This window comes from Podarcis bocagei (genome assembly GCF_964188305.1).
Source record: "Podarcis bocagei genome assembly, chromosome: 3".
Classification (NCBI taxonomy): Eukaryota; Metazoa; Chordata; class Lepidosauria; order Squamata; family Lacertidae; genus Podarcis; species Podarcis bocagei.
Window position 1 is genome coordinate 77,050,988 of NC_138127.1, and position 24,654 is coordinate 77,075,641.

General features: G+C 44.2%; 1 protein-coding gene across 3 annotated transcripts in view; it reads right to left on the reverse strand.

The window, feature by feature from the left end:
- The window catches only part of CAPN13 (calpain 13), a 105,731-nt gene that overhangs the window by 64,416 nt on the left and 16,661 nt on the right, over positions 1-24,654 (reverse strand). For all 3 annotated transcript variants that reach the window (XR_014005931.1, XM_081186414.1, XM_081186413.1), the window contains 3 exons: positions 23,947-24,022; positions 16,495-16,613; positions 8,804-8,937 (listed from right to left, as the gene is read on the reverse strand). Coding sequence is in view for 2 of the 3 variants with exons in the window: in XM_081186414.1 (XP_081042540.1) it covers positions 8,804-8,937; positions 16,495-16,613; positions 23,947-24,022 (329 nt within the window). In the remaining variant the exon portion in view is untranslated. The remainder of the gene's footprint in view (positions 1-8,803; positions 8,938-16,494; positions 16,614-23,946; positions 24,023-24,654) is intronic.

Here is a 24,654-nt window from a genome sequence, read left to right on the forward strand (position 1 = left end):
CCTCCCCCCGGTGGCCATCTGAGAGGTGAGAACCATCAGGAGGCAGGGTATGATCCACATCCTGATTCGAGGAATGTTCGGTGGCCCAGAACAAAGAACTGTACCACCAACACAGAAATACCACAAAAAGGGTAATACCACAAGCCAAAGGGATGGTGGCCCACGAAGGCCAGGTCATGGGGCCTCTAACTCCTGGCCCTGCTACGGCGTGAACAGCATCTACCCACATAACGTTCCCACTCTACACAGGGAAAAGTGGCCGCCTGGCACTGATACACTGTTAGGCCTCGGGAGCTATAGGGATGGCAATAGACTCTGTAAAGTTCAAAGGCTGGTCCTACTGGGTGGAGGTCACCTACGTGGTTTCTGACCAGGAGGCTGAAGCCTGGGGTGGTAACCCTTATGCAGCCACAAGAATACCCTACCACATTCAAGGGTATTAGATGTGGAGTTACCAGGCCCAGTAGTTCAGGCAGTATTCTGGGATTTTTGGGAGGCTCGAGCCACCACGACAACCACAGGTGGGGCTGCAGGATTTACTGGCACTTGTTCAGCAATTTCAATGCACCCCTGGTTCAGGCTCCCTCCCCTGTAATATTTGCATTAAGATAGGCTCTGACCCATGCAACACCTGGATTAAGATTAGGACCTGGTCTACCAGATGGGGTTGGTACAGTGCTCTACCCCCTGAGTGACAGTTGGTTCCCCCCCCCCCACAACAGCAAGAGCGGTCCAGAGCTCGATAGATTTCGACCGTCTCTGCAATTTCCCGTAGGAGCAGTACCCATGTGCGCTGGACAGTGGTGTGGAAGAGAAACCACAGTGGGGTAGTGGGATGTTTCAATACGGCAACCTCATCAAAGCCCTGTTCCCAATAACCAATGAGCACGCCATTTCTTACCACTGGCAAGACGAACCAGTCGTAGCAGAGGTCCGCAGGCCAATAGGGTTGGTATGGCTCAGTGGGGTCAGGACAATAGGACATAGAGCAAAAAGGGCAGTAGGACATAGAGCAAATCAATACAGAACATAATAGAGAAAAGGGGAAAGTCCTTGTGAAAGTCCTTGTGATGATCAGTCGCAGGATCACGTTGCCCGTGGCCTAACGCGTTTCCGGTAGCGTCAGACACAAGGTGATGATCAGACGCGTGTGATGCACCCAGGGAGTCACGTCGGCTACTCTCACCGCAGTTGGGATGGAGAGGAGGACGGTATATGGGCCTCGCCACTTAGGGATGAGGGGGTTGCGCTTCCACGCTGTCACCCGGCTGGAACTGGTGGACCGGCTCAGCGAGACTGCATGGTGTAGGCTCGAGGTAGTACCTGGAAAGGGAAGCAAACACACACGGGGACAGGAATTGCACTTGTTCCTGAGTGATGTGATCTCCCACCCGCCCCAAACTGGCGGGGATGTCTCGGACGAAAGGGGTGGCCTGCCATACAAAAGTTCAAAGGGTGATAGTCTCAGTCTCTTGGTTGGAGCGCTCCGAATCTGAAACAAGGCAATGGGCAGGACATCTATCCAGTGTAGTCCCGTCTCCTGGGTCAGCTTGGCCAAGTGGGTCTTCAAGGTGCGATTCATACGCTCAGGTTTTCCCAAACTCTGGGGTCTGTAGGCTGCGTGTAGCCTTCAGTTTATCTGCAGCGCCTTGCACACTTCTTGTACAACTTTATCAATGAAGGCAGGGCCATTGTCACTGCCAATACTTCTGGGGAGGCCAAATCGGGGTATGAGTTCATGTAACAGTTTCTTGGACACTTCACGAGGTATCTCTGTTCTAGTGGGGTATGCCTCTGTCCAACCCCAGGGTGCAGACAAACACAAGCAGGTATTTGATGCCCCTAGCTGGTGGTAGTTCACTGAAGTCCACAATCAGGCTTTTCATAGGGGTAAGGCCCACGTGTTGTACACCCGGTGGGGGGAGGTGGCCTTGTCTGGGGGTGTTCTTGGCGCACAGGACACACCCCTGGGATATAGCAGCAACTAGTTGAGAAAGGTTAGTGATATAGAAAAGTCTCCCAAGGTGTGCTCTGGCAGCTGGACCCCCTAGATGAGTGGACTCGTGGTAATTCTTCACAATCACAGTAGCCAGATGTTGGGGCACAAAAACACGGTTTTCTGGTAGACGGAACCATCCCTCCTGGAGTGTTGCTCCTTCCTGGCGTGCCCACTGTTGCTCCTCCGGTGTGTAGCGTGGTTCCACATCGTCTGGAGTGAGTTGTGGGATGAGGGCTGCGTTGAGTGCTGGTGGAGGTTTCAAAGCTGCTTCACGAGCTGCGTTGTCTGCCTTCCGGTTGCCCCTAGTGACCATGTCCCGGCCTCTCCCATGGGCTTTGTAGTGCATCACGGCAATCTCTTCGGGACCCCATACTGCTTCCAGTAACGTCTCAACTTCTGGACATTAGCCTTGCATCCTGCTGCCAATTGCAGGGCAATGCCTTTTGCTGTTGGACTTCGCCTCAAAACACAAACAACTCTTGGAGACTTTGGCTTTCTTAGAGCTCTTGGAACGGCTTGCCTGCCTTGCACCCCCACTTCTGGGTGCTCTGCTGCCTGAGGAACAACTTATTGAAGCGTAGAAACAGCTTCCCAAAACAGCCTCAGCCCCCTCTGGGCTTGGTACTTTTTCTGGGCATTCTCTAGCCCCCTCTGGGCTTTCTGGGCGTCCCACAGCCCCTTCTGGGCTTCCAGCCCCCTCTGGTCTGGCTGCCACTGTGGCCTGACATGCTGTCTTCAGTGGCTGCCACGCTACCCAGGGCTTCCTCCCTTGGAGTATTGCCAACAGCCAAGAATCAACGCTGCCCCTTAAAATGGCTAGGACCCTTTGGTCTCTCTAGAACATCAGGCACGTCTGCTTCACAAGCTTCCACTGCGCCTGCAGACTTCTCAATGGGTTGGGCAAAGCCTGTTTCAGCCTCCTTATATTCCATAAGGGTGAGAACCAAATGGGGCACATTCACATGCATCTCCTGGCCAAACATGAACTTGTCTGCTTCTTCCACTAGTGTGGCGGTGGCAGCGACAGGCCACAGACAGGGTGGCCAGCCTTTCACTGTGGAATCTAATTGCTTGATAGTCTCAAAGGCTTCTTGTTGGGCCGGTCCCCACTCAAAGGGGTCTCTTTCTCTTCCTCTGGTAACTTCATTTAGAGGTTTTACTAAAATACTGAAGCCTTGGATCAGGATTCTGCAAAAGCCTGCTGCTCCACAACTTTAAACTTGTCTTTTAGGGATATCCCAATCTCTGCCTTTCCTTGCAGTCACCTTTTGACAATTTCTAGATGGTCAGTATGTTCAGCAAGTTGTCTGGATAAATTAGGTAAATCTTCATCCCTTCTTTTTTTTGCATTTTGTAAAGTGAGCTGGTTGTATGAATCTTTCACTGATTTCAGCTCATTCACAAAACTTTGTTCTTTGTTTTTCTTTTAATTTTAGTAACTTGTTCAATTTCTCCTTTACAGAGATATGTTCATCGACCTGGGGTTTAAAATGGTCTGTTCCTCCTTACATTCTATTCCTGTTTCTTGCAATTTTTTAGCTGATTTACTTATTTGTTCTTTAAGCAATTTAATTTGTGAGTCACACTCCATGAGTTTGTTGTTGTAAGTAACATCACAAGTATTCATTGCAGAATGAAGATCTTTAAGTGTTTGGCTAGTCTCTTTGTTTTGCCTAACAAATTCTTCATTCTCTTTTGTTTTACTAGCGTTTTCAAATTTTTTTTTCTCAGCCAGTTCTGATTTTATTACACTTAACTGTTCAGAAAGTTCTGAAAGCTTTCTGCCTCCACTGCTCACACCTTTGGTTTGTAGATCTTTCAGTAACTGGACTTCCCTTTCAGCCTTAGACAACACTATTTCCCTGTCTTGCATTTCATCCTCTTTGCACTTGATCTGACATTTCAGAATATTAATCTGCTCAGAATACACATTTATATTTGAAATAATAGCAGAAATTTCTTTGTCTTTCTCAGCTAAAACCTCTCTGAGGTTGTCAAATTCTCTTCCATGCCTCTGGAGGTCTTGAATTAGTTGAGACCTCTCTTCTAAATGACTTGTGTTTAATCTATTAAGTCCTTCATTTGTCTGTTCAAGATCCTGTTACATTAATTCTATAGCAGCATCCTGTTTCATGCTCTTTTCTTGAAAGTGGGTATTTATTTATTTTTTCCTCTGTTAATGCAGTAATAACTGCTTACTGTTCTGTACACTCTTCTCCATAAACACTGTATTTCTTCTGGACATCTTCCCTCTCCAAAACCTGACATGAGGGAGTGACTTTGCAATGTTCAGTCCTGCATTTCTTCAACCAGGGGGGGGGGGGGTTGTCATTTACCACCTTCAGCCAGTTGTCTATATAGGGAATCTGGTCAGGATGTCCCCCCTGGTCTATGCTGATTTTGGTCCTTCCTTGAAGTTGTTTAACATACATTGAAGGGGGATTACTGGACCTTTCAAGCCTTTCAAGCCTCCCCCCTCCCATTTTCAGTATGGCCCTGTACAGCGTCCCCACACCAAACACTCACACATTCATTTCGCAACTTTTCTCACCCAGGTGCGGTCGCCCGACTGGGAAATGGAGTACTTGTTGCTACGACCCCAGGGGAATGCCCCGGGGTAACACACATACATGCACAAAATGCCTCTCTCGTTGGACGCTTGCACGACACACTAACCACCCTGTGCCCCCCCTTTTTCTCTCCTTCCTAATACCAAAGCGTGGGTGGTTGTCAGGGGTCAACCCTTCTCCTTAATGCCACTGTCCACGCTGGAGATTTGATCAGGATCTCCCTTCTCCTTAATTAAAAGGAGGATTTCCTATCCCCTCAGGGCTTGTTGCCATGTACTCACCCCAGCCGGCTGTTCTCTGCCCTGTCCTCCCAACCTCGGCTCTTCAAATCCGTTGTCCTCTGTCCCAGGATACAGCAAGAGGGTCAAGTTGCCTTCTGTCCCCCTCCGAAAAAAAGGTTCGGTGTGCACTTGGAAGCCAGGAAGTCTGTTGGCCCTCCGCTGCCTCTGCCCAGAGGGCAAGGGAGCTGCCTCCTGGTCTCTGAGGACACTTAAAGTCCTTCTGATCCGAGTCACTTTTGGCACCAGAAATGAAAGGGACATCGGTATTCAGACCAGGAATGTAAAAATCAGGCAGCAAAGTTTCTTAAAGAAAAAGTTTTTATTTGGATTTTTGTCCGACAAAAAGCAAATAGGGTGCATTCAGGAAAATGAAGAATGCCCGCCCCCCCTTTGGGGCAGTCAACTTATATATCTTTCTGCAAAGCACAGTTCAGCCCCTTGGCATCCCTTTAGCCAATGATTGACAATTTCCTATGGTCATTGATGCATATTCATTAAAGCTCAACCAATGAATAAATTTGGTGTGTCCTTTCGGTTCCAAGTTGCCTATTCCACTAGGTGGCGCTACTGGCTTATAATCTACTTAACCTCTGTACTAGTTCCAGGAAGTGCCCCTGAACCCCCCGCTTCCAAGAAATGTCCTTGTGGTTTAGCAACTTCACACCTAAGCGTTATCTCTGGAGCCTGGCGGTCAGCAAACATCCTGCTACTTGCCTTTGTCAGGGGTCGTTTCTCAGAAATGGCTTAACCTCAACTAGCAAACTTCCTGCAGGGGCAAGCTAGCTGCACCCACAAGCTTGCATGCTTGCTGCCTCTGCAAAAGGTGGCAAAGTGACAAACATGAGAAAGAGAAATAGTCTTTAGCTTTCTAAAATGGCTTTGTGCTTTTAGCTTTTTGATGGCCCTATAATATGGCTTTAGAGGTTCTTAGCCTGGCTCTCTATTGGTCATCCTGACCTTCACCCCTGCAATCTGATGTGTAGAGATCTTTCCTATTGTACTAAATTCAAGAGGGTTCTGGAAGCGTCTCTGTGTGAAAGAAACAAGCAGAAGGTTCATGATGTTTGGGTTATACTTTCAAAGAAGCTGAGTACAGCTGGCTTGAACTGGTTCTCTTATCTCTTTCTGTCAAGATCATGCTGACTATCAGAATAAGGCCAGAAGGAGCCTGGGTTTCACTTTCACTTTCTATCTCTCTTACTTCTGGTGTGGTGTTCTGTACATAGTATGCTTAGTGTTAAGGTTTAGACTTATTATAAGTTTAAGTTAAGTCTGCTGCAACTGGATTTCTTATGGACAGTGCCAATCCTGAATGTAATGGATTTCTGACCATTATGCTTATTTGCCTTCAGTTGCAGTAAAGCTCTGCTGTATGAAATATAATCGCCTCTGGTCTGTTTTTGGGGAATCCTGCAACGTGTTTAAGTTTTTACTCTGCTAACTATACATCTGAGTTCTGCTCTGGATCAATATTGAGTAGAATTCCATGACAGACTGTATATCTGTGGCCACACCAGGACATATATTACATTCTCAATGGGATCATGGGTATGTGAGCAGTTAAGAATGGCTCAAACTATGCTGTACAGAGGTAATATTGGCCCTATGAGCTGGCTCCCATGGAAATCTCGAATTTAGAACCAGTGCTTGAATTTGGCATTTGTTTTTACATTATCAGAGTTCTGATATTCAATCAATCAGAGTTGATTTCAGCCTGGCAAAAACACTCAGGGTGCAAAGCAGGACCATAGAATTGTAGAGTTGGAAGGGGAACCAAGGGTCATCTAGTCCAACCCCCTGAAGTGCAGTAAACCAATGAGGGGTGTGGCCTGGGGAAAGTCCTGAGGGCCAAAGAGAGAGAGACCTGGCATTTGGCCTCCAGGCGTGAGGTTCCCTATTCCTGCATTGGACTATGTGTAAATCAGGATAGGAACTGACACATCAGTCCATTACTGGTCCCTGTCAATTTCCTGTTTGTTCATTTATAAATCCCTTCCATTCTCATTCCTTATTACTTTGTGATTATAGCATTTAAACATGCCTGAAAATCCATATTTAAATGGTATTGAAACAGTTTAAGATGAAATCCATTAGAAATTGTACTGTTTCTTTTTTGAGCCAAGAACTGCTTCTTTTTTGAGCCAAGTGGAATTCAAAGGGAAATTATATTCTAATCTGTGATTTTGTCTAGATTTGCGAATTTGGTTGGTCCTCTTATTAAAAATGCAAACTAAACAAGATGATCCTTTCTTTGTGAATTAGGATACTAGTTGGCCTGATCTATACCTCCCAGACAAATGTACAAATCAGAACATAGATATCCTTCAGATCTCACACTTAATTGAATTTTGCGATGCTTTAGCATCAAAATGCATATTTTGAGCTAAAATATGCATAAGAGAATATACATTTACAGGTGTATATTTTATGAGAAAGTATGTTAAAACGTGCATTTAAATGAGAATTTTAAAAAAGCAGATAAATGTAGAAACTGGGACGGGACAGATTTATGAATGGACACATAGGAAAGTGACACAGATAATCTGTGATAACTATAAAAAAAACTGATCTCTTTCTTTCTAACTGTTATAAAATAACAATTCTGAAAAATGGGTACCTGATCCTATGGTTATATAACACTTTTTCATGAGGCATGAAGAAAGCATCATAAAAATGGTCCTAAGATACACTGTGTTTGGGGATACTTTCGTGTTTTGTTCTGCAGTTTAATCTTGAAGTCATCCCTAGGCAGGCTTTGTACAGTGCTGAAATTTTGCACACAAACTCCCCATTGCATGCCGCATTCTGAAGCAACCACCCTGATGGCATATTTGCAATCTTCTAACTTCGAAAACAATTTGCCACTGTTGCACGGAGATCTGATAGAGATGAGAAAGCATACAAGCAAGGTTTGGAATTAAGCACGGCAGATATATGTACAACATGAGCACTAATCTAAGATTCCTTTTCATTGTTGTTGTTGTTCAGGTCATTGAGCGTTCATCAGATAGTAACAAGTCTGGCTACCAGAAGGCATCTTTCAAGCCTTGTTGCCTTATCTTGGGCTTTTGATTGCAAACGCAAAAAAAAAAAGAACAAAAGAAAGGAAAAGGAAAGGAAAAAGACAAATCAGAAGCGACTGTAGATAACACGAGTACATGGAATTAAAACTCACTGTAAGCACACTATCTGAGTAACACAGAGACTCGGAAAATGAAATCCATGGCTAATTGTATTTTAAAATAATGTTCTCAACCTAGACTGACAAGAAAGGAATTTACAGTATACACAGGGGAAAACCTTGTTGCTGAAAATCTCATAAACAGCATCTCTTGCCATCTTAATGAAATAGCGATCTGGAATGAAAACGCTGCTCAGCAAAGTGGTACCTGAGTCAACTCTTTCTAAAGAATGCTTCGGTCTCTCAAAATCAGCACTTTAAGACCAGCTCATTACCTGACCTTTCGTGCTGCTGCCACACTCCCTGCTTTGTTGTTTTGCAGGGATGGGCTAATTGGAGTTGTAATACAAAACCTCTGGAGAGCACCAGAGTTGGCAAAGATAGGAGATGGAGAAGGAATACAGGCATAGATTTCAAGATAGGGATTAGGTGGTTATATAACCAGAAGCAAGGTTTTCCATCCCCATTCCAGTAACTAAGGCTATAGTCCTACACTCACATAACCTGAGATTAAACCCCATTGAACTCAATATACATGTAAACCACTAAACTACACCAACAACATGTGGAGCTAACATTTGACTACAGCTTCTGCCACTGCAGATATACTTTGCGAGTGTTTGTTACTTATACGAACCACAGAATAGTTGTCTGTGATCCTCCTCAAGCATGGCACCTTGGCACAGGTTCCTTTTAACTAAAGCATCCATCGCTGGGAGGTCACAATCATTAAACAGAGCATGAAAGAGAGAAAGGTTCTATGAGTATTTACTTGGCATAGGCTTTTTCAAGCAGTGGCGGCCAGAATTCATTTCTGCTCCGGGGATGAACGGATAAGTATTCTCCGTTGAGAAAAGGCAGTCGGTCATCTATCACCACATCCAGCCAGTCTCCAAGGTACCAGAACTTGGGAAACAAAACAAAAATAGAAGGATAAGCTTCTTTTATGAAGAAGATGAATTCCTTCTAGGCCAAGGTGTGGAGAACCTTTGGTCCCCCAGATGTTGCTGGACTACAACTCTCATCATCCCTGGCCATTCACTATGCTTGCTGAGGCTGATGGGAGTTGTAGTTCAGCAACATCTAAAGGGCCAATGGTTCCCCATACGTTTAATGTTTGATTTTGTTTGTTTGATTTGTATTTTTGTTGGAAGCCTCCCAGAGTGGCTGGGGCAGCCCGTCAGGTGGGCAGGGTATAAGAAATAAATTTATTATTTAATTTTATTATCCTAGAAAAGAGAAAGTGCCATACATTTAAGCTACCCTTATAGCATGCATGGGGTCTCCACAGCTAGCACTTTCCCAGCACAGGAAAGCTTTCTGACTGAGAACTCTACATGCCAATCCAATAAGTACACAGTAAACTGTGTTCTACTAGACCACTGGTCCTTCCCACTCAATATTATCTACCTCAGAGGTAGTCAACCTTGTATTCTCCTGATCCTGTGGACTAGCACCTCCATCATCCCTGCTGTTATGTATTGAGTGGTCTGTGTTTGCCTGAGCTTGAGTCTGGACAACGGATTCTGAGCCCCTGTGTTCTGATTCGATACATGATATCCAATCGCAGAACATTTCAGGATTTAGGCCTCTGCCACTGGCCCTTAAACTCTGAGTCATGATTCACAGCTTGGAATTATAGACAGCCAATCACATTGGGAGTGGGAGTGGCCCAGGCCTTCAGAAATGTATATAAGCAGTTGTTTTGCCCCTGCTGTCCAGTTCTCTTCGTTCAGTAAAGGTTCTTGCTGCTATCACTGTGTCTTGCCTTGTGGGAACCCACCTACACTTCACCTACCATTGGCTATAGTGGCTCGGGAGTTGTAATCCATATTTGGAGGCCACATTGTTGGCTACTCATGGTCTATGGATGGGAAACATTTGGTGCTCGAGATGTTATTGAACTCTAGCACCCATCAAACACAGTCAGCATGTCCAACATCTGGAGAGTCACAGGTTCTCCATCCCTTGACAATGACTCTTCATTGTCTCAGACAGGGCTCTTTCTCAGCCCCACCTAAAGATTGTAGGACTTGAACATGGGACATTTCCTATGCAAAGCATCTGTACTGCCACTGAATTGCAACCTTCTTCCATGGGGCCCTTTATGCCCCATGTGCCATTTGCCTCTAATGGTGTGTTATAGCTGCCTCTTTGGATCCAGTTCAGCCTCCACACGAACCACAACCAGCTCAGAAAGTCTGTTTCTCAGCCTCCTATGGACAGAGAAGCAGTTGACAAATTGTGATGTTATTTTCAATACTGGAATGCTTGTTTGAGCTTGTGAAGCTTTGAAAGTGCCATACCATTTTCATTCTTTAAACTGAGGTTTTTTCCACCTGTCAATAAGCTCTTCTAATTGCAATTAAAATTACTATTTTTGTGGAGCGTTTCATTGATTTGTAAGAAGCAATGAAAATTAAAAGGAAAAATGAGCTTAAGGGGACTGTCCCTCTGCCAACTAGGTGGCAGGAGGCAAGGTATTTGAAATTGCCAGATCTCTTTACTCAAATAGATTCAAAATTATGGCATCTGTTTGGAAGAACAAAACACTAATAGAAAGAAAACAAAATGGAAGTATCCCCTTTTTTACTGGTTTTGCAAAACCATGCTTCCTTAGAGACAAAAAGGAATAAGGTTGCCACATCTGCTCTGCTGCAAGACCTCTTCCATCAGATTCCACTTTCCCTCAACTGTCTCATAACAGGAGTAATTCCTACAGGCTGCGGGAGAAAGGGGAAGCAGCCTCTCGTAGTCTAAGCCACCTCGTACGTCAGGCTTCGGGAAATTGGCTTCCTCCCCCATGTCGTGTCAGTAAATAAGCAGATCAAATGAAAGTCTTACCAGTTATTTTCTTTAATAAACACAGCAAGAGACAAAAGAAAGCGACTCCCTAGAATGGTGGTGCTCCCAATTAAGGCTCACACACCCCTCCATCCCTATTAATCTATGTCACTCCTACTTCTTGTAATCTGAGTTTGTACCCTCTGCACTTTCTGTTCTAACATTTTCTGAGCTCTTTGGGGGTGGGGAATGCTGTCCAGAGACTGTGAATCTGTTGACTCTCTCTCTTCCAGTGTTTCTTCTGCTAGCTGTTCCCCACCCAGTATTTCCTAGCTTCTGCCTTCTGAACTATGCCCCTCTGCAAACCACTGTTCTAAATCTATATTGTCCTCCTGCTCCTGGGAAGATTCAGGGTCAGGGGGAGGGAGCGGCTCCTACCATTCATCTTCAGTGTACTCCTCCTCAGCACAGTCCCTGACATCATAGGGATGTTGTGCATCTGACCCCACAGGTATAATTTACTTAGCTGTAATGTTCCAATAATACACAAGTTCTCAGAGAAGGCTAGAGACAAACTATTTTCACACAATAAGGTCAATTGTCACCCAGTTCTCTGTTGATCTTCCATTGCAATTAACTACTGATTACATATTATTTGCTTTCTGATTTCCTATGCTTTTTTGAAATTATTGGGGGAAGGGTTAAACAATATTCCTGTTCAGGTTTTTTTTAATAAGAAAAAAGAGAACAAAAGCCCATCAAATATTGATATCTACTGTAAAATAAGATTGCCGTAGTAAGCTATCCTCTGTCTGTTGAACGGTTGGAAAGGAGTCTGCTGGCCACTTAAGCAGCTGGATAGTACAGGTGCTCTTCTAGCAAATTCATGTGAATGAATTTGCTGAAGTGTTGAAAGAAAGAAAGCAAAGATAGAGTTCGCTGGGGACAAACCAAAAGATCCATTTTTGCAATCATTAGCAGGTTAATGTAGTGTGTCATGCCTTTGCTAACAGCATGGGACAAAATCTCCATAGTTGCAGTATCAAGATATAAATTGATGTGTCTGGGATAAATTTGTCACAGTTGTGGCTATAACTTCCAAGGCTGGGCCCTAGGAAAGGAACAAGGGTGAACAGAACATGGCCATGTTTCAACATGAAAGGGAAATGAGGAATACTGGGACAATCCTGTCAGATGCTTCATTCCTTCTTTGCTAAGCAAAGAGATCATCTGAATAAAATGCAGTTTTGTGAATATTTGCCACAATATCCAAGGCATCCTAAAATCATGGCTCTAGTACCGGGCTGTTTCCGAAGTACAAACAAAAACGGGATTGTAAGCTTCCCAGGGTAGATCATTGGAGTTGCTTTGGTTTTGAATCCACATCTGTGATTAATGTTGATGCTGAGTAATAATTTCCACCCCTTATACTCAGTGTTTTGTAGCATTATCTTCTTTTCCCTTTCCTCTACTCCCTGTTAAAATGTAATTTTGGAGAAAGTGGCAATAGCTCAGTGGTAGTACACGTAGGTAGTACAAGAAGGCAAACGGTCCCGGGTTCAGTGTCCAGTTTCTCCAGGTAGATCTGGATAGGTAAAGGTAAAGGACCCCTGGATGGTTAGGTCCAGTCAAAGGCAACCATAGGGTTGCGACACTCATCTCGCTTTCAGGTCGAGGGAGCAGGTGTTTGTCCGCAGACAGCTTTCTGGGTGATGTGGCCAGCATGACTAAACCACCTCTGGCACAATGGAACAGCACGATGGAAGCCAGAGCACATAGAAATCTGATTGCACTGGTGTGCTTTCAAACTGCTAGGTTGGCAGGAGCTGGAACAGAGCAACAGGAGCTCACTCCACCACGGGAATTTGAACCACTGACCTTCCGATCGGCAAGCCCAAGAAGCTCAGTGGTTTAGACCACAGCACCACCTGTGTCCCAGAGATCTGGATAAGACCCATCTGAAACCATGGAGAGCTTCTAGACAATTTGAAAAACATTAGGAAGAACTTCCTGCCAGTAAGAGCTGTTCGACAGTGGAATTTGCTGCCAAGGAGTGTGGTGGAGTCTCCTTCTTTGGAGGTCTTTAAGCAGAGGCTTGACAACCATATGTCAGGAGTGCTCTGATGGTGTTTCCTGCTTGGCAGGGGGTTGGACTCGATGGCCCTTGTGGTCTCTTCCAACTCTATGATTCTATGATTCTAAGCTAGATACTTCAAAGATTGGACTCAGCAGAAGGAAGCTCCCTTTGAATTCCTGGAGTCCTGGAGCCAGCAAGGGTTACAATCTAAGGGAGATCCTATTGTTGAACCAGCCAGGCAAGCTTCTTGGTGAGTTAAGGGCAATAGTTGCCTCCTAAGTATGGTCTTTAGTATAACAAAGGAAGTTGCTCCATGCCAGAGGTCAAATGGGCGGGCTTCCTCCCTTACTGGGTGAGTAGTGAGAAATACAATAGTCAGTGTGAGAAAGAGAAAGCTAGGCTAGAGGCTGCAGGCAGGAACTGAGAGAGAGCTATGCTTGATTTCCATTTGAATTCAAGGCTGTGACTATGGGAGAAGCAAGAACTTTTGGGGGCATTTATGCTGTGAGCCCCTCCATCTTAGGCTGAGGTTGTATATACATGTAAATAAACCATATATCATAAAGGCACCACAGTCTTGGTTGTGTTCCTCATTCAAAGCAAGCCGGATTCTGGGCACATGCCTGGAACTCCTGGAATCTCACACCATTGGTGATTGGGGTGGCTTGCAAGAATATAGTTATGGCTGGTACCACTGGCCAAGGGCCCCTGATCTAAGGGGTGCCCACTGCCCAAGCCTGACATACTGCCATCACCAACCTAGGGTATCTGATTTAAATGCAGAGTGGGAAACCCTATTGAATAGTAAGAATTCTATTCTTGCCTGTATGCTCTTTTGATTTAATATGCTCAAGAATCATCTACCAAAAAAGGGTGGCTGAAGTTTGAAACAAAAGGCAGCATTTGATGTCTCTCCAACCTTCTATACCTCCCAAATTATTTTTTAGCTTGAAATGGTGATCAAGGTAGCCAAGTTTAAATTTTGCATAACAAGAGCGAGAAAGGTTTTGGATGCAACTTGCATTTATCTGAACCATCAAAGTGAAAGCACAGCTTCAAGCCAGGAAAAACAATCCAATTTGTTTTACCTTTAATCATTGTTGCTGATTGGCAGAGAACAAATGCATGGAGACACTTGGAGTACCATCTTTCCAAGCTCTTTGATGCTGGAGGGCTTTTTTTCCCCTTTCGTCAGTCAAAAGCTCATGCCAAACAGCTAGTAGCACGAGGCTGCTGGCCTATTGACTATGAAGGTTTAAGGTTGAAACTGCAATGCACCTTTGTTCAAACACCGCAGAAAGCAGAGGGGCTAAAGTGCAAACAAGAAGGCGTCTTTCAAGAGATTGCAGCCATTTTATCTGGATATTGGAAGATTTCCAAGGATCAAAAGTAAAGTTCACAATAAAACAGAAATCCCTCTTTTATTTGGTGATTAATTCAAGCTCTCCTGTTTCACACAAAGGAAAGGAAAACCATGCTGTGGAGCTGTTAGGATCCCTTGAGCTACACAATTTTGTTTAATTTGTTAATTGCAAAACTTGTCACTACCATTCTTTGTTTTTTTTTCAAAAGCACGCCATGTGATCTAGAAAAAAGGGTGAACCAATAAAATTGCTACAATTCCACAAAACCCCAGAGGAAGAGGGGTTGAGAATTTGATAGCCTAGGCTTCTTTCAGCTCCTGGCCGGGCATAATGAACTACAAGCAAGAACAATGAAACCAAGCTAAGCAATGGCTTTGCCCCTAAGGCAGGGGTGGGGGAGTTCTTTGGTCTGGTGGGCCAGATCTCCCCCCCCCCATCCCCAGGTGAGAAGAGCTAGCACAGCAGGGCCGTTTCATTGACTTTGCTGCCATGTCTCCCCCACGTTGAGTTCCCTGCACCTTACATCTCTTTCCCTCTCAGTAACTTGCATCTACACTTGGGGTTGGGAAGCCGGGTGAGCAATGCTACCCCGTCTGCACCTCACCGCCACCCGCCGAACATACGCATGAAAATACATCAGGTGCTTTATGACTAATCTCTGTGGATGGGGATGTTAAATCAGTGCTTTCCAATTTCTCAAAGTCCTTTGAAGTAATATAGAAATGGCAGGCACTATGACTGAAATAGAAAATAGGCTTTTTTATCTCTTTGTGGGAGGAAATGGTGCATTCTTTACCAAGTTGCATAAAAACTAATTATCAAGCTGTGCTGCGCTAGCAGCAACTTTGAAGAGATAATTTAAGAACATTATGGACAAAGATGTTTGATTCAGGGGTAGGAGTGTTTGGGTTGGTCTTTGTTTGGTTTAGCTTGATCTTCTTGTCAGAAGAAAAGTAGATGCAGGTGTACCGAGTTCCTGATAAGAGGGTAGTGGGAAATATTTTCAAATACCATAATAAATTCTGCTTCTTAATAAGAAGACTGGAATGCTCTTAAATAATGCGTACAAGCTTTTCATGAAGTAATTCCAGAATCTATTTTAAACCTTTATTGGAGAGAGTAATTCAAAGTCGGGTTGTGCTGAAACCTCTGGTTTCTCAAAAGTTTTTATTTCCTCCCAAGAGAAGCTACTTACTATATGTCGGAAGCTGCCCAGAGTGGCTGGGGCAACCCAATCAGATGGGCAGGGTACAAATAAAAAAGTTGTTGTGGTTCTTCCTCATTCACAGGGTGTTTTAGAATTTAACAATTATTTTGGTGAGTTCAAGGTGGAATGCACCTTATTGTGAGGTAGTCAAAGATGGTGCATGTGTGTGCCTTTTAATTTATATTAAACCAGGTGTGAGGAACTTTGGCCCTCCAAAGGATGTTGAATTACAATTCACACCATTCCTGGCTATTGGTCATGCTGACTGTGGCTGATGGGAGCTATAGTTCAGCAACATCTGGAGGGCTAAAGGTTCCCATACCTGCATCAGACATTTCTCAACTGCTCTGCAGCCTCCCTGGCTGCTCAGTCTTCCTGATCTGAAAAGACCACCATTACATCATGATGTCTTGCTTTACCTAGCACTGGGTGCCAGATACCAACTGCCTGAGATTGCCGCACTCACTGATTTTGTTTTTGAAGGAACTCCTTTTGCACCTAAAAGAACACCTTTCCACACTGATTGTAATAAAAGTAACAAGATTTCACATTAAAGAAATGCAGGAATAACAAATAGCTGCCGGGCATAAGGCAGGCAGACTCCCTGTTTTCCTGTGCTTACTGGAAAGCCCACTAGAAGATTACACGCAGTTCATCTGGGAAGGCTGTTGAATGCTGACCACTGGAGAGGTCTTGTTGCATGAAAGAAAAGGGCATTCACTAAAATGCTCACCCATCTTGAAAGTGGGGAAGGCTCCGTTAAAATTCTGCAGCAAGCCTATCAGAACTTCATTGTTGTTGCTCTTTCTATGATAATTTTCTACTGCAACTTTTTCCTCATTAATTGATGGAGAGTGGGAGTGGTAAAAAAACAAACATTTTTTCAGTATATGGCAAAGCCATATTTTAAGGCAAAATGTAGCAAGCATGAAATAAAACACTACTTTTAACCACGAGCAGCTCTAGGTTCTGGAGTTTCATCTGAAAACATAATACAAAATGACACAACACCAACATACTCTTTTACATACCCGAAAATGAAAAATCCCTGCATAATTGTGTCGGAATCCTTGGTCTCTTGGAATCACGTTTTCCAGGAAGCGTGGTTGTAAGGTCAAAGAACCAAGAGCTGCTAGAACCCAACAATCACCTTGGAAAAGATAAGACAGAGGTTGTAATTAATTCCACAATCAATCTACTACACCCTCTCCTAGCAGGCATTGATTTTTCCAAAGTTCATAATTACTTGGTTCAGAACATAAATTGTACAACTTGCAATGGTTGTCTATATTTGTTAAAGGAGAAACATTTCCCTCAAATGTTATTCACAGGAGTTCTATTCAGGTCTAATTAGGCCCAGAAGGTATCCTAATTTAGCCCATGAGGCTGTTTTCCCCAAGCCATGTCCTCCTGCCCTATGCCTGTTGTCATAGATGAAGTCCACCATGGGGCAGGTAAGGACACGGTTCCTTGCCAAAAAGAAGGGTTTAGTCAACCAATTGGCAGTGCCTAAAAACTCCTGTGTCCAGGGGCATAGCTAACTGGTCCGGCACTGGGAGTGGTGGTGTGGCATCTGAATATAGACTGCATTTTTAATCAAGGCATATATTGGCTTATATCTTGATCAGGTTCCTAAATTAAATGGGCTTAGATTTTCAAAAGTTTCATGCCAGGCAGGCCAGCTGTTTTTAGAGAACCTTGACAGTGTTTTCCTCCTAGACGGCAAGACGCCATCAGAGCTGTCCTGATATATGGCTGTCAGACATTTGTTTGGAAACCTTCAAATGAAGGATATCTTTCAATGTTGATGTGAAACTCAAGATCCTTGACATATGTTTAAGATAAAAATTTAAGATTAACCATTTGTTTTAGAAGGCAATAGGGCAGGGAGGGCAAGAGGTGAGCTGGTAATTAAGATTCCTTGTTGAGACACATGTAAGATATATTACTACTTATTTGTCATTTATAGATGTAACAATATATAGCTCTTTGTCTGCCATATAAGGACAGGAGGATATGAGTGTATCTTAAAATTGGTTATAGCAATCAGCCAATAGGAAATTCAAGCAGGCTGATTGAACAGAGGCAGCCACAGGAGGAGCAAAGGGGGGTGGATTAAGGAAATATAAGGGCTGGCCATAATGGCAGGAGGCCAGGCCAGAGCTTGGTAACCATATACCACTGTGCCTCTTATTTATTTGTCTGACAAATAAATTATTATTTTAATTTCTCTGTTGCTGCGTTGAATATTTCATTCCAGCTAAGCGTTAACCACAAGCAGGGTGCTACATTTTATGGTGCCTGCGACTCGGATAAGTGGTCTGCTGGAACGCAGCGCCTTCGCCTCACTGGACGGGGTACAAGAGAGAGGACAACTGTGCCTACCCAGCGCGCACTGGAAAAATTTTTTCCAGGGGAACGCAGCAGTCTCGTCTGTCTGATACCCTGCCCACCGACGGCGACGGACCGGGGGGGACCAGAGAAATAAACAGGGAACCAGCTAAGGGTAAGTGCACTAAGGGGTTTTGGCCCTCCAATTAATTGGGAGGAAGAGAAGTCCTGATCAAACTTCTGCGTCTCAGTAAAGGGGAACTGAGTACGCTAGGTGGCTGGGTATATCAGATGGTGATCTGGTGGGGGAAAAGGGAAGAATGGGAGGTAGTGTGTGGTGAAGTATCTGGCGCATTGCATGTGTGAGAAAGTACAATGTGTAGCTGACCTAAGTGTGGAGTGAGTACTACTTCGTTTCCCAGTAAGGTGTGTGTGTGAGTGACTGAGTGGATACTTCACAGGGCCATACAATGGGAGTTGGGGGTTCAAAGGGGGGAAATACACCTTTTGAATGTATGTTAAATAATTTTAAGAAAGCCTTCTCAGGGGCATATGGAGTCAAACTGACGCCAGAGCGCCTGAGAACGTTATGTGAATTAGAGTGGCCGAAGCAAAATACTGAATGGCCATCTCGAGGAACCTTTGATATAAATTTAGTAAGCAAACTTTGGTCTAACATCGCCAAAGAGACTGGAGGGTGCCCAGAACAATTTTCATATATAGATTCCTGGCTGAGCACATTAAATAAAAAATCCTCCATGGATAAGGGAATGCAAAGTCCAACGATGCAAATTATTGGCTGTAAAAGCCAAAGCTAGGAAAGGAATCTTGCCAAATAAATCCAAACACTCCACCAGTTGTAACCCCAAGGCAAGAAAGTGGAATGAATAATGGGGGTGGAGTCACAGAACTTGATTCCTTGATAGATTATGATAAATATCTTCAGGAGGCATTGGAGTTCTATAATGAAGCCCAAGCAGAAGTGGTTATTCCACCTGTGAGTCCCAGTAGAACTCCATCTACAGTCTCCTTTAGTGGAACAACTAATTGCCCACCCCAAACCCCTGTACATCCAAGTCCTAGAGAATTATTACAGAAGTTACAGGGAGACCTTGATCGGTCAGCAAGCAATACAGCCACCTCAGGCTATGATGGACTTGGTGACTTCAATAATAAATACTCATAGTCCTACTTGGACAGATTGTCGCCAGCTCCTGAATACTCTCTTCACCACTGAGGAAAGGAGAGACATAATTGAAAAGGCACAGATATATTTGCGTGAGCAGGCCAGAGTGGGAAATATTTATAATATTGGTCGTCATCTCCAGGACAACTTTCCCTTGGAAGATCCTAATTGGGATCCAAACAATGCAATTCACCTGGCCAGGCTTACCACCTACCGCCAGACGCTTGTGCAAGGTATCTGCAGGGCATGCCAGAAGCCCACTAATATGTCTAAAGTCTCAGGAGGGTAGACGTGTTACCCATAACACTGTTTCGTGTTCGGTGCACACCCACAAAAAGACTTAAGTTGTCACCTTTTGAGCTCCTGTATGGGAGGCCGCCCTCCTTTGTTCAGGATATTCCAACTGACCTCAAACAAATAGGAGACCATGTGACACAGGGATAAGTGCAATCTCTCTCCCGTGTTTTTGTCTCTCTCCCGTGTTTGTTTGTTTTTTTTTATCTTAACAGGTGGGCCCTCGAGCGCACGCTGTGCAGCATTGCCAAGCCGATTCATCAGCTCCAGGCTGGCATAGCATATGGGTGAAAGAGTGGAAACGTGATCCACTTGCACCTAAGTGGCGTGGACCTTACACCGTCTTGCTCTCTACTCCAACAGCGGTGAAGGTAGCTGAGGTGACCCCCCTGGATTCATCACTCCCGTTTGAAGAAGTCCGAAGGCAGTTGGACGTGCAAAGGTGACCCCTCTAATCCTTTAAAACTGACTCTCTCCAAAAACCCCTGTATCTAGCCCTACGGGGAACGGGCTAGGTCACGGGCAACATTAGACGACCGGCCTGCTGCAGCCACACCCTGGAAGCTGGCTGACCTGCGCACGCCTGAAGCTTGAGGAGCGTCTGAACCAGAGACTGTGAGCGGGAAGATTCTCTTATACAATTGATTGACTGCCCCCTTGTGGAACAATTATCAGGGATATTACACATTGGGGATCCTTGGGATATATGTTTTGGTCTTGGTGGTTCCCCATTCCTGTCACTGGGGGAATTATATTGGGACTAATATTTATGCTATCACAATAAGGTAATCTTTTGTGGAAGGAATGCATATGCTAGACATCAACATGATTTTATTATTAATCCTGATCCCTTGAGAAGAGGAAGGGTCCTTGAATCTGACCAAATTTGCTAAATATGGATTCCGCTATGACCACAATATGTGGGTAGGTTTAGCTGAAATGGTAGGCAATGTTGCAAATAGGACCAATTGCCTTGTTTGCTCTCTTGGGCCAGATGATTCAGAGGGAGGTATGCCCTTATTACCGATACCATTAGATGCCATTGGTATGGTAAGCGAAATGCCACACCAAGCAGAAGTACAGAATTTCCTCGGATGGAACTTAACTAAACCATTATGAGTTATACCTGTACAAGGGGAATTCTGTGTACATAAATCATCAGATGCAGCTGATTCTACCATGATAGGCTCTTCTCATTGCCACTATACTTGGGATTATATTAAGAATAGTCATACCTGGGCAAACGGTACTACCTATCGAACTCAGAATACCTTGCCCTGTGCAACCCCTTTTATTCATGCATGGAAAGTGGTATGGAACATAACTGTGACAGAGAAAGGCAATCTAACATACTGCACTGTGAACTCTCTACCTCTTTTGCTATTTCGCCTTCTGTACTCCACATACCAAAACCCTCAGACCCGATGGTTGTGGTGGATATGTGGAGAATGGGCATACAAGAAACTCCCTTCCAAATGGAGTGGGACTTGTTTCCTGGGATGGGTATTACCACCAATGTGGATTATGCCCACTAGTTCAGCTAAGCGAACACGAAGAAACGCTGATATTTCTCATATAGCAGGAGGAAGTACCCAAAGTTGGAGCGGTACTGATGATTGGCCACCAGAGCGCATTATAGCCTATTATGATCCTGCCTCCTGGAATCCTGGTGAGCTCATACAAGGGGCACGGGATCCTATTTATAATCTAAACAGAATAATTTGATTGCAAGCAGTAGTGGAACTTGTAACCAATGTAACGGCTCAGAGTTTGAGACTTATTGCACAACAGTTGGATGAAAGTAGAGCCGCATTTTGCAGCTGAAAATGGGAATGGATTATGTACTTGCCAAGCAGGGAGGCCTATGTGGAGTCTTGAACTTGACAGGGAATGCCTGTTGCTTTAACATTTCTGATAATGGTGAGGCAATCCGTGTGTTGGCCACAAAGATGGAGAATATAGCACATGTCCCAGTACAAACATGGGAAGGATGGGATATGGGATGGTTACCTAATGTCACAGGACTCAAAGGGATACTATTGTCTTGCTTGTTTTTCTTGACAGTAGTGGTAATGGTTTTATGTATGATGCCATGTATCATTTCATGTTTTAGAAGTACAATTAGCAAGATGATTTCGAATGAAACTCTACCTCATATCATGGCCCTATACAGAGCTTTAACTCAGGAATATAATGCAGATCAAGCTATCAAGGACACTTGGTACCAAGGTCCTTGAGCTTGAAAGGGGGGAATGTGGCATCTGAATATAGACTGCATTTTTAATCAAGGCATATATTGGCTTATATCTTGATCAGGTTCCTAAATTAAATGGGCTTAGATTTTCAAAAGTTTCATGCCAGGCAGGCCAGCTGTTTTTAGAGAACCTTGACAGTGTTTTCCTCCTAGACGGCAAGACGCCATCAGAGCTGTCCTGATATATGGCTGTCAGACATTTGTTTGGAAACCTTCAAATGAAGGATATCTTTCAATGTTGATGTGAAACTCAAGATCCTTGACATATGTTTAAGATAAAAATTTAAGATTAACCATTTGTTTTAGAAGGCAATAGGGCAGGGAGGGCAAGAGGTGAGCTGGTAATTAAGATTCCTTGTTGAGACACATGTAAGATATATTACTACTTATTTGTCATTTATAGATGTAACAATATATAGCTCTTTGTCTGCCATATAAGGACAGGAGGATATGAGTGTATCTTAAAATTGGTTATAGCAATCAGCCAATAGGAAATTCAAGCAGGCTGATTGAACAGAGGCAGCCACAGGAGGAGCAAAGGGGGGTGGATTAAGGAAATATAAGGGCTGGCCATAATGGCAGGAGGCCAGGCCAGAGCTTGGTAACCATATACCACTGTGCCTCTTATTTATTTGTCTGACAAATAAATTATTATTTTAATTTCTCTGTTGCTGCGTTGAATATTTCATTCCAGCTAAGCGTTAACCACAAGCAGGGTGCTACATTGGGAGTGGGGCAAGCCGCCCATGGGGGTGGGGCGATCCATGCATGGGGGCGGTGTGGTGATCTGCCCGGGGGGGTACCACACCAAGCTGCCTGTGCAGTCCGCCTGGCGGACGCAATCCCCACACTGCCATTTAGGGCAGCGCAGGGCCTTGAGCCACCACATCACTCCCAGGAGAGGCGCGTGGCTCAGGCGCGCTGCAGGCCAGGCCCAGCGGTAAGTGCCGCCCCTCCCCCCGCAGTGTGCCATTTGGTCACCCCCTCAAGGATGACACCCGGGGCAAACCACACACCCCGCATTCCCCTTCCTATGCCCCTGCCTGTGTCTTTCCCTGTGTGGCTTGATTTCAAACCACCCAGGTTTGCAGCCTGCATCCTGCATGTTTAAATAGGATTTAAAACTGATTAAACATATAGTGAAGGGGAAAGAAGCACATCCCCATCTCTTCCTATGCATAAAAGGGCCAGACATCACTCTCCCATACATGTAAAGTAAGAGAACCAGCACAGACAGGCTGCAGATCACCACCTGATGATTCACAGGTTTATTTTTCATTCCCTTCTGGACAATCTTTTTTAATCACTAGCTCCCTCGCTGACATTTCCGCCTGAGCATCTCAGCAATGTGTCAAACTGAACTCTCTGCCTTCTTATCCAGACCTTCCCTCTCTGCCACACTTTTCTGTCACTGTTGAAAAATCCTATTATCTCCCCTACCTTCACCGAACACAACTGTGGGGCCATCTTTGGCTACTCTTTTTCATTTTCTTCCCACATCCAGGCTGCTGTTAAATCATTCCACTCACTCCTTCATTTGCAGCCTGTACAAAATTTGCCTTTTCTTTTCGGAATCGGCTGCTAAAAACCTTTTGCATATCCAGGTCATCTCTCATGTAGACTTTCTCCATTTTCTGCTCACTAGTTTCTCTCCTCCATCTGTTGCAATAATTTTCTCTTCCATCACAGTGACCAAATGACCCCTTACTTTCGGTCTCTGCACTGACTCAGTCAGCATCACTTTGCAGGGCACTGGCTCACCTGTTTTCTCTCAAGGCAACTGCATTAACTTTATCTGTTCCCTCATCCCAACTTACTTCTCTCCTCTCAACCTCTGCTCTTCACAAGCCTGTTATAATTAGAGCTGAACTGAAATTTCTCAGCAGGCTTTTTATTTCTCTGAGACCATTTCAGATATTTTTCTTTTTCTCATCCCTGTCCTGGAAAAAGGTCACTTTACAGTATTTTCTCCAAATAGTCTCTATCATTGTTTTGGTGGTGGTGTTGGCTGCCATTTTTCTCCCACAATGCCCCAGAGCTATACAAGGTCTGCGTCATGCACAGGATGCAAAACAAACAAAACAGCCTCACAGACAACAAACAAACAAACGAAAACAGGTGAGGGGGGGGGCTTATGTTTCGGCCACTGCTCATAGTGAGCTCCACCCCGCAATGAACTGTTGGAGAATGTCTCATTTCCATGAAAAAAATAAGAGAAATGGTTCTCCCCACAGATAAGGTAGACACAGGCTATCTCAAGACACAGATAGCCCCTTAAACAATTAATGCATAAAACAATTAATGCTTTCTATAGCATTGCAATAAAATAAGTAGATGTTGTTAGGCTATTGTAACAGGTGCACTCTTGGTTTGCAGGCCTGCAAACTCCCAAGTGCCACCATAGAATTTGGATCTTACCTATAGGCCCTTGAAGAATATCAAATCTGCTCACAGAATCCACAATCAAAAGCGGGCTCTGGTATGAGAGGATCTCCTTTAAAAGAGAATAACACACATTTCTGTTACTTAATAGAATGCTGATTAATAGCTGCTAATTAGGTTCATTTCTTTATACCGTTTGATGAGCTTTACTTGACATCTCCTTCCTTGTACTCATGTTACTCTGTATGTCTGCTCCTCTATAACTCCATCTGAATGCAATTGAACTGGCTCCCATGTAAATGGAATTAGAATTGCAGCTTTAGTTTCTAGTAGGTGCATTTAGATCTGCAGCCTTCAGTAGGAATGTGGCAGCTCCTATGCATGGCCTGAACTTGCTTTGCTCAAATGGAAAATACTAAACATTTTCACCCTGTCTGCAAATATCTGTTTCTGGGTGGCTAACTTAGGATTGAAGCCAATATACATGTGGACAAATGCTTCCACTTTTCACCATAATGAGCTAAAGGGGAGCATGTGCGCTTCCCTTCTATAAAAATATACCATCACAGATTGAGGAAGAGCTCATCCATTGCTCCTATGAAAAGTGAGCACAGAGATGAATGAATCTGTCCATTTCAGTTCCCCTTGGTTTCTCATTTTCCCAGTCTTAAATTCAGTTCTCCACATTTCTGCAAAATTTTCCATTTTTTTAAATAACAGCATCAAATTTTCTTGAATATTATA